Raw genomic sequence first — 14,455 nt, forward strand, 5'->3', positions numbered from 1 at the left:
AATTCAAGTTTGCAATGGATTACAACTTCAGATTCCAATTGGGGGTCCTTATCTAATTTCAAATTGGAAGAAAAATGGCGCATATGAGACGAAAAGATGAGTCCGATGAAGAAGATGAATCATGGTGTAACACATCATATATGGCAGCCATGGCTGGAGTCATGGCGTGTGAGCCAACTGAGAAACAACCTTAATGGGGTAGCTTTATTGCTGGTCGCTCTTACAAACCACGAAACAGAGAGATGACGTATGACAATCTGATGAACAACTACTTCAACCCAAACTCGATGTACACAGAAGAGGATTTCAGACGTCGCTTATGGATGAGGTGTCATGTCTTTGAGCGTTTACTTCATGATGTCCAACATGTCAATCTATACTTTCGACATAAGCTGGACAAAGCAGGCTGCCCTGTTTTCTCACCTCATCAGAAGGTTACTATTGCATTACGAATGTTGGCCTATGCCTCCCCAGCTGATGCGATGGATGATACATATGGTATGTCTGAGTCTACATGCCTTGATAATCTTGTTAAATTATGTCGCACAATTGTTCAGCTTTACAAAGAAGAGTACCTCCGTGAACCAAATCAAGAAGATCTGGATTGGCTCATTCGCAAAGCTGAAGACTGTGGATTTCCGGGCATGATAGGGTCTTAGATTGCATGCATTGGCAGAGGAATAACTGTCCCACTAGATGGTAAAAAGGCTTTAGCGGAAGATCGAGAAAGCCAACTATTGTGTTAGAGGCGGTTGTCTCGTTTGACACATGGATCTGACATGCTTTCTTTGGAGTCCCAAAATCCCAAAACGACATTACAGTTCTTGGGCGTTCACCCCTCTTCAATAACCTGACGGAGGGCAAATCACCTCAACTTGACTACTACATGAATGACCGTCCATACAATATGGGGTATTACTTGGCATATGACATCTACCCAAAGTGAGCGACACTTGTCTAAGCAATTCTAAACCCTGTAGATAAAGCCTAAAGGTGGTTTACTTTGCACCAAGATGCATACCAAAAAGATATTGAGAGAGCTTTCAATATTCTATAAGCACGGTGGAAGATCATCAAGGAACCGGCAATAGGGTGGAGTTGAGATAAATTGAACTCCATTATGATGTTGTGCATCATATTACACAACATGATTGTGGAGGATGAGCGTGATGGCTATATTGATAGAGAGTCTGATGATGACCCAGATGATCCAAATAGGTCAATGAGGGCTCGTGCACAAATATATGATGGGCCTAATTTACCTTTCGATCCAAGAACTGGTAAAATCTTGTTAAACGAGAAGACACAATAGGATGATACGTTCGCGTGCCATAAACAAGTACCTACAACAGGATCTTGTTGCACATCTTTAGGCCAAAAGAAGCATGGAGTAGGCATTTAAGTTTTATGTTGTGAAATGTTTTTTTTTTTTTTTTTTTAAATTTATTTTTTTTTAATTTTAATTTTAATTTTTAATGTTGTTTAAGTTTAATGTTATTTTAATGTTGTTTAATGTGACGTCAGCTAGCTGGCATCATGCTGACAAAAGGTAGCCATTGGGCTTGAATTATGGATCGCCCCAGGGCTGGCTGGCTGGTTGGTTTGGGCTAGCTGGTTGGCTCGATTGTGCAATTGTGGCCCGGTGGGGCCCACGAGCACTTTGGCCTAGCCTTCAGTTGGAGACGATTTTCATGTCATTTCGGGCTATTTTCGGTAATTTTCACATTTTGTTCAAGAGCTTTTGTATGGTTGACCTGAATATCATTTTGAATCCAAGTAGCTGACTGAACTGTAAATATACCATTGGCATAGCTCCCCAAACAAAACAATCATAGGTTTTCTGTAAGGGAAAAGGGATACTTCAAGTTTTCAATGTTATATTAACCTCCACAACCTGGTTAAGTTTGTTCCTATCCTAACAATTACAATAATAAACTCCAATTTTTACGCTCCAATCAAGTGAATCCCTCTGATTTTTAGGATTAAATGAAACAATGGGTAATGAAATATCCAATGATGGGTTCAGAACAAGATATCCTTGCCATCACCCACAATCCATCTCATCCCCTTAAGAATTATATTTTTAAATTAAGAATACATTTCCAGGCCAAAAAAATGATTTTGCTTAACTTTACTGTCTAAGAATTTTCTTGTCCTGGGTACTTCTTCTAGTTATCATCTTTTGTTAACACTTTCCAGCCTAACTTAGCTAAATATGAAGTATTAAAATGATCTAATCTCTTTATCACTAAACCTCTTAGACCATCTCCAATGGATGGGCTAAAAGCCAAATTTTTTAGTTCGGAAAATTTAACTTTTAACCTAGAAACAACTTTTTTGCTCCAACCGTTTTAGCCTAAAATTTTAGCCCGGGATTATTAAAGAATGAACTTAGGCTATTTTTTTTGTTAAATTAAATTTTTTTTAAAAATAAATATGTAGACTATCGTAAATTAATTTTATGAATATTTTAATCTAAAAAATTTAAATTCCGATAAATATTGGGTGGAGTCCACTCCGTTTTCTGGGCTAAATTTTGGGGGGAATTTGACATTGGTTTAACATTTAGTATTTAGCCCAAAATTTCCCCTTGGATTGGAGTGGGTTTGGGGGAAAATTTTGGAGGATAATTTGGCTTTTAGCCCATCATTGAAGTTGATCTTAGAAGAATAAACTTTATTCCAGGGCACTAAATTCATTATTTCTTCTTTTTTCTTCGAAAGAAATATCTGCACTCTTTGTTTAGCTTAGTAGTTAATTTATGGACATTTAAAATAGGACATAACATAATTTGGCATACAAGTGAGGTTAGATTTCGTAAGTGTAAGCCTGTATGCCTTAGATAAAGTATTAGTCTTCCACCCAACTACCTTCTTCTAACACTTCACTCCCATTGACAAGATCCTTCTATTAAACAATATTATGAATCCTAACGTACTTTTCAATAGTAGTTTTATGCTGAATTTGAAGTATTCCAACACTTTCATTCCTTAACTAGGAACTAGCGTTATCTGTGAAAAATAAAGAGAGGATGTATGAAAACTAACCTGTTGGCCAAAAGCTTTAGCAAAAGAGTTAAGTATCCCCAAAATATTCATTTTCTTGATAGGATCCCCAAAATATTCCTAGCACTTTTAACAAAATTTTATTTTAAAAAGGCGATAATCGGTGGCAAACTACGATTATCCACTTCTTCCGAGCTCGAAGAGGCTATGGGAAATGGCCACAGCTAAGCAGACTTACCAAAATTTTTAGTAAACAATAAACAATCATCTATAAAAAATACATTTAACTAACATTTAATGAGATAAACTCATTAACTAATATGACATTTATATATTATTTGCCATATCAACTAATACATACTGTAGTACAAAAAATGCAATATTTCTTATATTTTCAAAATTAAAATATCTTCATTTTGGATATCCTAATTCCCAACTGTCTTTATGGGTCAATGAGTATCAAACTATACATAAATTCCACTCGTTCTTAAAAATAAGATTTTAAAACCAATCACATCAATGAACGAAGCTCCAATTTTTGTTAATTAGCTAGACCAGCCTTTGTTTAATTCATTGGCCTAACCCATCGTCCATAACTAAAGTTGAACCATGTCAAGAAGCCACCTATTGATCTTGATTTGATGCAGAGACTAGAGAGGGTCTGCAAGATCATATACGCACACAGTTATGATTGCGTGCATTAAAAACGATTCAGACAGAAAGGGGAGAAGGAGAGGAGACTACGCCACTACAACAATGTATTATATTTTTGCCTGAATTATTAGTTCTATGATGCTATGATAGGTGGAAGATAGTTACATGGTAAGAAAATTAGAATTTAAATTATATGCTGAAGTTTATTAGGATTAATGTTAAAAATTAAAAGTTATGTTAAATTTATGTTAATTATTAGCACGTGAGCTATATATATTAGGCTAAAACGAAATTCCCATACACATGTTAGGCTAAAATGGAATTCTTCGTTAATTGTTAACAAGTGAGATTGGCTCATATACTAATAATTAATATAAAATTTAATCAAATCAGAAACACATGTCATGTAATAGATTGTTTAACGTGTTATAAAAAAATATGTACCATTTATATTTACGGTATATTGATGAAAAAATAAATTTATGTGTTTGTAGTTTAAATGAAATAATAAAACGTATTTAAGTATATAAAATGTTACTCCACACTCCACACAAGGAAGGGGAGATTTTTCTCTCTAAAGTGCTTAAATTACCCCCTGAGACACGGAACTACCAAGTCTCTCCCATGAATTTAAGCCACGTGTCGTCGTGATTACGGAACGGTCTGAATTTCCCTCTGTGTCTTTTTTGCCTTGCCCTTTTGTCTTACTTCGTCTCTATCCATTTGACAGAACAACACCACGGTATTCCCTTTTCCTTCCTTGATTTTTTTTTAAATTTGTTTTTCAAATTTTTTCAATGCAATTTTTTTTAGGGAGGGTCCTACAATTTCAGTCCTGCAGTCATATTTGTGTGGAGTCTACAGCTCTATATATAGTGGCTGTTTCCATATTACTTGGTACTCTGCAATCCCTCCATATTTTTAACTCACTTTTGCCAAACTGTTTTAACCCAAAAGCAAAAAAAAACCAGTAAAATTTTGTGGAGTTTGGAGATGGAAGAGAAGCTTTCGAGATCAAGATTCAAGAGGGTTTGTGTGTTTTGTGGCAGCAGTACTGGGAAGAGGAACTGCTACAAAGATGCTGCCATTGAATTAGCTGAAGAGCTGGTACTTTTCTTCTTCACCTTTCTCTCCAAACTCCAAAATTTTCAATTTTATTACTGGGGTTGCTCTATTAATCACTTTGGTTTGGTTTATTTTTCAATTTTATTACTTGGGTTGGCCTATTCTTTGGTTCTGAAATTTGGGCTTTTTATTTTTTATTTCTGAAGGTTTCAAGGAGGCTTGACCTTGTGTATGGTGGAGGGAGCATTGGGCTGATGGGTCTGGTTTCCCAGGCTGTTTATCATGGTGGAGGGAATGTTCTTGGGTGCAATCACATCTCTAGATTTTCACTTTTTCTTGGGTTTCTCAAATGTTTTTTTCTTCTTAATTTATGTATTTTACATATGCATTTGCCTAATTATTTATATTTTTGCTTCACATTTGGGCAGGATCATACCAAGAACTTTAATGTGTAAAGAGGTGCAAAATCTAATCTCTCTCTTTTGGGTTTTTCTCAATCTCTTCTAGTTTGTGCAAATTTATTTTCTTTTTTTGGGTACCGGTTCAAAGTTTAGCCTTTTTTTTTTTTGGTTTCAAGTGTGCAAATCTCTCTAAAAAAATGTATGCATGTTGGGTCTTTTGAGCCTCAGATTACAGGTGAAACAGTTGGAGAGGTAAGGCCAGTAGCCGACATGCACCAAAGGAAGGCAGAAATGGCCCGCCATTCCGATTGCTTCATTGCCCTACCAGGTCCCATCTCCCTCTCCCTCTCCCTCTCTTTCCCCACCCTCCTCTCTCTACAAAAAAAGTTTGCCCTTTTGATTAAATAAGCTAATCAGTGGATTTTCTTTTGTATTACTTTTGGTCCATCAGGTGGCTATGGAACTTTGGAGGAGTTGCTAGAAGTGATCACTTGGGCACAGCTTGGAATCCATGACAAACCTGTAAGAACACACCAGAAGGGAGATTACTATTACTAGAAACTTTAGAACCAAGAGCCTTGGCCTTGAAAGTTTGAAGCTTTATTATATTAATTATTTTCGTTTTCTGCAAACAATTTTTTTGCAGGTGGGATTGCTGAATGTTGATGGATACTACAACTACCTCCTCACTTTTATTGACAAAGCCGTGGATGATGGCTTTATCAAGCCTTCCCAGCGCCACATCATAGTCTCTGCCCCCAATGCCAAAGAGCTTGTCCAAAAACTTGAGGTCTCATAATTTCTTTTCCCATTTCATTAAACACTTTGTATGCAGATATTCTATGATTCTTTCCAAAACTCAAAAATGAAACAAAAAAAAAGAACTGTCCAGAAAGAATCTTGATGATGAAATCACCCTTTTGGTGTCTGATTTTGTTTTGGGGTTTTGTTTGGTAGGAGTATGTGCCAGTGCATGATGGAGCCATAGCCAAAGCAAGGTGGGAGGTTGAGCAGCAGCAGCAGGTGGTGGTGGGGTTCAATGCAGGTGCAGCTGCTGCTGCTTTGCAGACACAAGTAGCTTTGTAAAGGAGTTTTAGACAATTGGAAAGGAAGGGATGAATGTTGGGGAAAAAAGGTGTTGCTTTTTGGGTCTCTGATTGTGGTGATAATATAAGACCAGGCATACTATAATGGTATGATAAGGTTTGATTGACAAGGAGATAAAAAGGAAAGAACTACAACACTGACTGGTTGACTGCTCTCCAAATCTTTTTGTTGTTTTAATTTAGTTTTTAATGTCTTATTAGTTATTAAGTTTCTGGGATATTAAGCTCTGGTTGTATTTTGTGATCCACTGGAATTATGTACAAAGATTATTATATAGAAAGAACAAGAAGCAAGATCCAAAAAATTTGCAGTAGCTGCAGCAGCTTTATTCTCTATTTTTTCATTGCTCTCTAGGGCATGCATGTTATTGCTGTTGCCGGTGTTGTAATTTCTCTCTCTTTCTCTCTTTTATTTTTCCCTGCAAATTTTAAGGTACTGTGGTGAGTGAGGGTGTGATGATTTAAACATTTTTGCATCATTTGGGGGACCTTGAGTTAGATGTGGCCCATTTATGTTTGACAGGTGTAGGCCCCTCTATGCCCACCTTGTGTTTTGATTAGTGACCAGACTCTGTAGTATTCTCTTCGGCTATTCATTTTTTTTTGTTAATTTTCTTTTTGTTATATAAAATTTTATATTAAACATGAGTATTAGAGTTATATTAATCTCTTACATTTGTAATGTTTACTTAAAACATGAAATTCAAAACACCTTAAAACACCTTATTAAAAGCCGCAGTTCAATTCTCAGAAGTGAGAAATCGAATTAACTGATTTTATAATTCATATTCAAATACGTAAATATGTCATTAAAGTTATGTGATGAGATAAATGCAAAATAAAACTTTTAAAAAGCCTTGCCTTTTTCTTTTTGGTCAATTATTTGGAAAAAAACAAAAGCTGGTAACGCAATAGTTTGGTAACATACTTTTGAATGTTAGTGTTTTATTATATTACCTAAATCACTTTGTTTTTGTGATGAACTTTGCAACATCCGGGGAGATAAAAAGTGATCAATTCTGTGACGTCCTTGATACGTGATGTAAGTGATGCTATTACTATTAGATTTGTTGGCTGCCTGATCCAGTCAGCAAAACTCAAATGTTTTTTTATTATATACTTTTTTGGATTTTTACCACAAATAGTTCTTAAAATTGACATTCACCATCAAAATGATCATTGAAATTGAAAATCAATCAATGTAGTCCCTGAAAATAGGTGTCACAAATCACTATGGTCATTCCGTCACAATTCTGTTAAAAAATTTGTTAAGTGCTGATGTGACACATAAATGGGCTCCATAAGTCAATTTTTTGTCACAAATGGTCATTAAAATTAACCCATGAGATCAAAATGATCCCTGAAATTGACACGCGACATCAAAATGATCCTTGAAGTTGAAAATTGATCAATGTAGTCCTCAAGTAAGTATCAAATCAATGTAGTTCTTCTGTCATAATTCTGTCAAAAATTCTATTATATGCTGATGTGATATATAAATGGGTCACACAAGTCTAATTAAATTTAAAAAATTACAAATAGGCTTAATAATTTAATAGTTAATAAAAAAATTGTCAACCCAAAAACCCAGTCCTGCAATCACCTCCGATCCCAGTCCACATTTATATACCTCATTCGCTCTCTATTCTTAAAAAAAAAAAAAAAAAAAAAAAAAAAAAATCTCAATACACCCATCTTTACACACTTCGACATTTTTCACTGAATTGAACTTGGATCGAGATCCCCTTTGGTGACGGCTTGGCCCATTGGCAACGACTTCTAGGACATCACCGTTAACCTTTAGGCGATCAACATCCTCACTACCTTAATTTTGTAGAGCTTGTTCGGCGCTTTCCTAGTGATCTAGTGATGCAAAGAATGACGAGGTCTACCTTGAGATAATGAGGTTATAACCGAAAGGTATCCATTGTTGGTTGAGAACTATTTCCACACCCCCTCTTAGGCCTTGGTTAAGCCTTGTGCCTTTGAAAATTTATGGAATGGACTTCTCTTCGGAGTAGACCCTACTATAAGAAAAAAAAGTCCATTGTCCAAAAAGGTATTTAGACAACTATTTTAATTAATTATTAAACTCACATCAGTACATAACAAATTTTTTTATAGAATTGTGACGAAATGACTACATTGATTATTTTTTAATTTCAGAGACCATTTTAATGGTGAGGGTCAATTTCGAGGATCATTTGTGATAAAAGTGTTTGGAAATAGCTTAATTGGTGACTCAAAGTATGAAATGTGTTATGATTGAGATGGGTTTAGAGTTCGATTTTTTTTTTTTTCCATAAAACAAACAAAAATGACTATCACAATCAATTTGTATAAAAAAGCAATAAAAATCACCATCATTTATAAATTATTATCCTTTATGTTTCAATTTTAAATTCAGAGTACGAATCTCTTTAATAGTATTTTCACTAAACAAAGGAATTTGAATTTAATTATCATTCATCACCTAAAAGAAAACACATGCATTGGATGGAAACACAAACTTATGTGTTTATCAATTTCTGCGAGTTTCATGCAATATCATATCATGATAACCAAAACGACTCTCATGCAAGCCAAATACTATAATTACTATAAATGGATTGCACTCCAAATAATGACAACCTAGAGCTCTAATATAGATATATGCTTGCGAGTCGGATCTTTTTACAACACACTGGTGTATAAAACGCATTAGTGTTTAAACGGCTAAATTGGAATTTGTCAAAACCTAACCATACAAATCCAGTCTTCCAGTACATCAATACACTCCAATATATTATTGCATTTTCACAATTTTCACCGCCAGAAATCACACTCATCACATATTAAGCTCCTCTTAATAAGTTCTCATATATCGTAATAGTCAACGGAGGCAGTTGCAACATATATAATTGTGAAGCAAAATAAATCTTGTTTTTCAGATCCTTCATCAGCAAAATTTACTTGCATATCTCTCTTCTATTTTGTCATTATAAATAGACAGTTCGACCAGAAAATAGTATACAATGCAAAGCAGGAAAATTAACTACAAAACTGCAAGCATCTTTTCTTCAAATTTGCAGGCAACTCCATGTAGAAAGTTATAGATCTGTGAGAGAAATACTAAAGGCAGAGAGAGAGAAAATCTAGAGAGAGAAGTTGTTGTGGAAAAATGATTTCTATTCAATTAGACAAACCATGTGTACAACCAATATAAATAGCTTTACAGATTCTAATAACCGACTATAACAATCATAGCTTAACAGCTAAGTAAAATCCTAAACAGATACATCATTGATTAGTTCTAATTGTATCCTTAACACACCCCCTCAAGCTAAAGGGAGGAAAGCGAACTGAAAGCTTGGAAGTTAACTCAGCAAAGCGAGCAGATGGCAAGGATTTAGTAAAAATGTCGGCGAGTTGAAGAAGAGAAGCAACATGGTGCACACTGACTTGACCAGCAAGAACCTTTTCGCGGATGTAGTGATAGTCAATTTCCACATGTTTAGTCCGAGCATGAAAGACAGGGTTAAATGCTAGAGCAATTGCACTCTGGTTGTCACAGAAAATGGCAGGAGTGTGGAGGATAGGAAAAGAGATATCCTGCAGAATTTTACAGACCCAACTGAGTTCTGCAGCTGTATTGGCAAGCGACCGATACTCAGCCTCGGTAGAAGAGCGGGCAACAGTGCACTGTTTCTTTGCACTCCAAGAAATTAAATTGGGACCAAGGAAAACACAGTATCCACTTGTTGAACGTCTGTCAACCGGGCAGCCAGCCCAATCGGCATCAGACCATGCAGTGAGGCATTGAGACCCTGGGGTAAACCATAAACCAGCATCAAGAGTCCCTTTCAAATAACGAAGGATCCGTTTGACCGCTTGCAGGTGAATGGTACGAGGGGAATGCATGTACTGACATACTTGATTGACAGCAAATGACAAATCAGGTCTCGTCCAGGTGAGGTACTGTAAAGCACCAACAGTGGATCTGTAAAATGTGGGATCAGAGAGAAGAGTGCCTGAGTGATCTAACTTTGCAGAACCAACAGGAGTGGAGCAAGGCTTGACACCACTCATATCTGTTTTCTTCAACAAATCAAGAGCATATTTGGATTGGTGAAGAAACATTCCTTTAGCAGATCTGTGTACTTCAATGCCCAAAAAATAGTGGAGATCACCCAAATCCTTCACAGGAAACATAGTTTGTAACTGAGCAATAATAGATTGACAAACAGATCGGGAACTACCAGTAATTATAATGTCATCAACATAGACTAAAATAAAGGTGATGGAAGAATCCTTCTTGATGAACAAGCTGGTATCAGAAGAGGAAGAGGAGAAACCCAAGGACAGAATAGCCGTGTAGAATGCTTCATACCAGGCCCGAGGAGCCTGTTTTAAACCGTAGAGAGATCTGTTAAGTTTGCAAACATGGCGGGGTTTTGTGGAATCAACAAATCCCGGTGGCTGGATCATGTATACAGCTTCCTTCAGAGTACCGTGCAGGAACGCATTACTGACATCAAGTTGATGAATGAACCAGTCATAAGAAATAGCAATGGATAACAGAATACGGATAGTTGTGGGCTTAGCAACAGGACTGAAAGTCTCAGAAAAATCAATGCCCTCTTGCTGATGAAAGCCTTTAGCCACTAGACGGGCCTTGTACCGTTCAATGGAGCCATCAGGCTTATGTTTGACCTTAAACACCCATTTGCAGCCGACTAAATTTAAGTGGGGATGAAAAGGAACCAAATCCCATGTGCCAGTGGACTGCAAGGCGTGAAACTCATCCTTCATTGCAGCCATCCAATGTGGATTTTTTGAAGCTTGCAGAAATGTGGTAGGAGTAGGAGGCAGACACGCAAGGGAATCAACAGACACAGGAAGAGAATGTTTTGTGGCAGTAAAGACTTTTGGTTTGTGAATACCAGCCTTAGCTCGAGTAATCATTGGGTGAGAATTAAGAGATGGTGGTGGTGCAGGGACAGAGGCCGATGAATGAGGAGAAGAAGAAGGGAAGGAAGATGGAGATAGCGGGGCAGAGAGTGTAGTAAACGGAGCCGGTGAGAGAGAGTCCTGATGTGTAGAATGAGGGAGAGCAGCAGTGACAGATGGAAGTGTACTGGAAGGAGCAGGAACTGGAATAGTCACAGAGATAGGAGAAGAGGTGGTAGAGGAGGCAGGTTGTGGCATGCCGTGCTTGAATGGAAACAACTGCTCATCAAACGTAACATGCCGTGAAATATACACTTTATTAGTGACAGGATCAAGACATCTGTACCCATTATGATGAAGGCTATAGCCCAGAAAAACACACAATCTGCTCTTTGCATCAAGCTTGTTAGCTGAATACGGTTGCAACCATGGATAACAAGCACATCCAAAAGCCTTCAGAGTATGATACCGTGGAGGAGCTTGAAAAAGTTGTTCCCAAGGACTAATGGAAGAAGAATGAGAAGGCAGTCGATTGATAAGATAGACAGCCGTCTGAAACGCCTCAACCCAAAATTTGGTTGCCAATCCACTCTGAGAAAGGAGAGTTCGACCCATTTCAACAACATGCCGATGCTTCCTCTCAGCACACCCATTCTGTTCAGGTGTATGAGGACAACTGAGTTGATGTGTAATGCCTTGAGCATTGAGAAAAGTTTGAAAGTTCCTGCTCAAGTACTCACCCCCTGAATCTGACCGTAGGCATTGTATGCGACAAGAAAAAAAGTTTGAACTTTGAGCACAAAAGTCGTGAAAACGGAGTACACATCTGATTTATAAACCATAGGATATAACCAACTGTATTTAGTATAGTCATCTACCAAAATGAGGTAGTATTTGTAACCAGTACATGAAGCAATGGGAGAAGGGCCCCAAACATCAGTGTGTAGTAATTGAAAAGGCCTAGTAGATATACAAGGCAAAACAGAAAAAGGTAGCTTAGAAGCCTTCCCCAATTTACATTCAGTACAAACAGATCCTTGAGATGTAGAACCTGGAGGTACAGAACGAAGAACAGGTAGTTGGTGTTTATTCACAATAGTATGTAATACTTGGCTCGATGGATGTCCCAATCGCTGATGCCACAGATGAATATTTGCTTTATGAACGAGCAATGCCTGAGGAGAGAGTGCAACTCCAGATGTGCCATTTGATGCATCCCAGTAGAAAGGGTACAAACCACCTTCACAGGGGCCCTGGAAGAGCATCCTCCCAGTTCTTAGGTCCTTAATATAGAACCCAAATGGATCAAAGGTCAGAGATGCCCAATTATCATAGACAAACTTGTAGACGGACAGTAAGTTGTGTGAAGCTTTAGGAACTAATAACACATCATTAAGCTTAAAGGTAGCATTTTGAGTTCGAATTAAAGCAGAGCCAGTGTGGGAAATACACAGACCTTTACCATTACCAACAAACAGGTGATCACTGCCGGTGTATGGAATGGCAGAATTGAGAGAAGCTGGATCAGGTGTGACATGGTGAGAGGCACCACTATCAGTTAGCCAATAGCTCGGTGGAGGAGAAGTAGTAGCAGACATACCAAATGGAGGACCAACATTGGATCGTTGAGATGCAAACTGAGAGAGTTTCTCACAATTGAGAGCTTCATGGCCATATTTGAGGCACAATTGGCACTGAAAGGATTTTCCAGAGCTGGAATTGGCAGACTGAGAACCAGAGAATGTGGATCGAGGAGATGGAACAGGGCCAAGAATACCTCCTGAGGGGTTATAGTTGTTGCGATTACCTCCAAAATTCCGAGTTTGATGAAACTTATTCCGATTCTGAAATCGACCACGATGGTTGCCTCTGTGGTTGGGAGAACCAGAGAAACCTTGGTGAGCAGTATAGGCATGAAAAAGTTGAGCGGAGGATGAGGATGGTCTGGACTTGCGTTTTTGAAGAGAAATTTCCTTGCTGAGAAGCATGCCGTGTAGTTCATCAGAATTGACAGGTTCAAGTCGGGTTTCAATAGAGTCAACAAAGGACTCATACTCATCAGAAAGACCAGAAAGAGTATATGCAACAAGATCTGATTCAGAAATCGGTTCCCCAGCCGCGGCAAGTTTGTCAGAAATTTCCTTGAGAGAATTGAGATAATCCGTCATCGAGGAGTCACCTTTCTGAATAGTTTGAATCTTTGAGCGTAAGCTGTGAACATGCGTCCGAGATGCACCAGAGAAGCGACGCTCGAGAGATTGCCAGAGAGATTTGGAATCATCAAAGCCAACCGTCAAGGGAAGAAGATCTTCAGATAGAGTAGAATGAATCCAAATCATCAAGATTTGATCTCGTTCACACCAAGCCTCATACGCTGGATTCAGAGATCGAGATCCAGAGGAATCAAGCAGAACTTGAGAAGGACACACATCAGATCCAGTAACAAGCCCTAAAAGCTTGAATCGTTTCAGAACAGGGAGGAAGAGACTACGCCAGGTGATATAGTTGTGACGATTCAGTTTCGTCGCAACCATACCTGTGATGTTCTGAACAGTAATAGACGAGAGCGATTGAACTGACGAATTGGTGACAGCACCATGAGATCCAGAAGAAGCAGCCGGAGAAGAGGCATGAGATCCAGAAGGAGCAGCCGGAGAAGAAGAGTGCGCAGCCGTCGTCATTGCAGGAAATAGAGAGAAATTGAGAAAGAAAGGAAGAAATTGAAGAGAATTAGATCTTAGAAGACGTGTTTGGAAGGCGAGAAAAGGCAAGAAAATGCAAGAAAATGCAAGAAAGTGGAAGCGGGGGATCAAAGTCGGTGGACTATGGCGAAAGATACCATGTAGAAAGTTATAGATCTGTGAGAGAAATACTAAAGGCAGAGAGAGAGAAAATCTAGAGAGAGAAGTTGTTGTGGAAAAATGATTTCTATTCAATTAGACAAACCATGTGTACAACCAATATAAATAGCTTTACAGATTCTAATAACCGACTATAACAATCATAGCTTAACAGCTAAGTAAAATCCTAAACAGATACATCATTGATTAGTTCTAATTGTATCCTTAACACTCCAATCCCAGCTGAATGGTCTCAAGGATTTGGAAACATTTTGGAACCGAGTGTTAATATATAGTCACTTGAACTACGTGCTCGGGCCAATGCCCAAGTCCTTTTACATGGAGACAATATGATGCTTCATTTGGTGTCTAGGATTTGATAGCTTTGATACTCTTGGTCGATTCCACAAACGTTGGACACTTTCACTGAGCCGTGTAAAGGTATAAAGGCACAG

At 37.9% G+C, this 14,455-nt stretch overlaps 2 protein-coding genes across 2 annotated transcripts; both read left to right on the plus strand.

Moving 5' to 3' along the window:
- The first annotated feature begins 242 nt into the window (after positions 1 to 242).
- LOC137728271 (uncharacterized) lies at positions 243 to 659 on the plus strand. The gene has a single exon (XM_068467106.1). It carries the CDS (start codon positions 243 to 245, stop codon positions 657 to 659), a length of 417 nt encoding a protein of 138 aa, XP_068323207.1.
- A 3,882-nt stretch (positions 660 to 4,541) lies between these two features.
- On the plus strand, positions 4,542 to 6,539 carry LOC137730074 (cytokinin riboside 5'-monophosphate phosphoribohydrolase LOG5-like). The gene is made up of 7 exons (XM_068469139.1): positions 4,542 to 4,766; positions 4,931 to 5,028; positions 5,153 to 5,183; positions 5,354 to 5,453; positions 5,577 to 5,647; positions 5,772 to 5,915; positions 6,083 to 6,539. The coding sequence occupies exons 1-7, from the start codon at positions 4,653 to 4,655 to the stop codon at positions 6,209 to 6,211; spliced, it is 687 nt and encodes a 228-aa protein (XP_068325240.1). The 5' UTR covers positions 4,542 to 4,652; the 3' UTR covers positions 6,212 to 6,539.
- The last annotated feature ends 7,916 nt before the right edge of the window (positions 6,540 to 14,455 follow it).

This window comes from Pyrus communis, chromosome 3 (genome assembly GCF_963583255.1).
Source record: "Pyrus communis chromosome 3, drPyrComm1.1, whole genome shotgun sequence".
Taxonomy (NCBI): Eukaryota; Viridiplantae; Streptophyta; class Magnoliopsida; order Rosales; family Rosaceae; genus Pyrus; species Pyrus communis.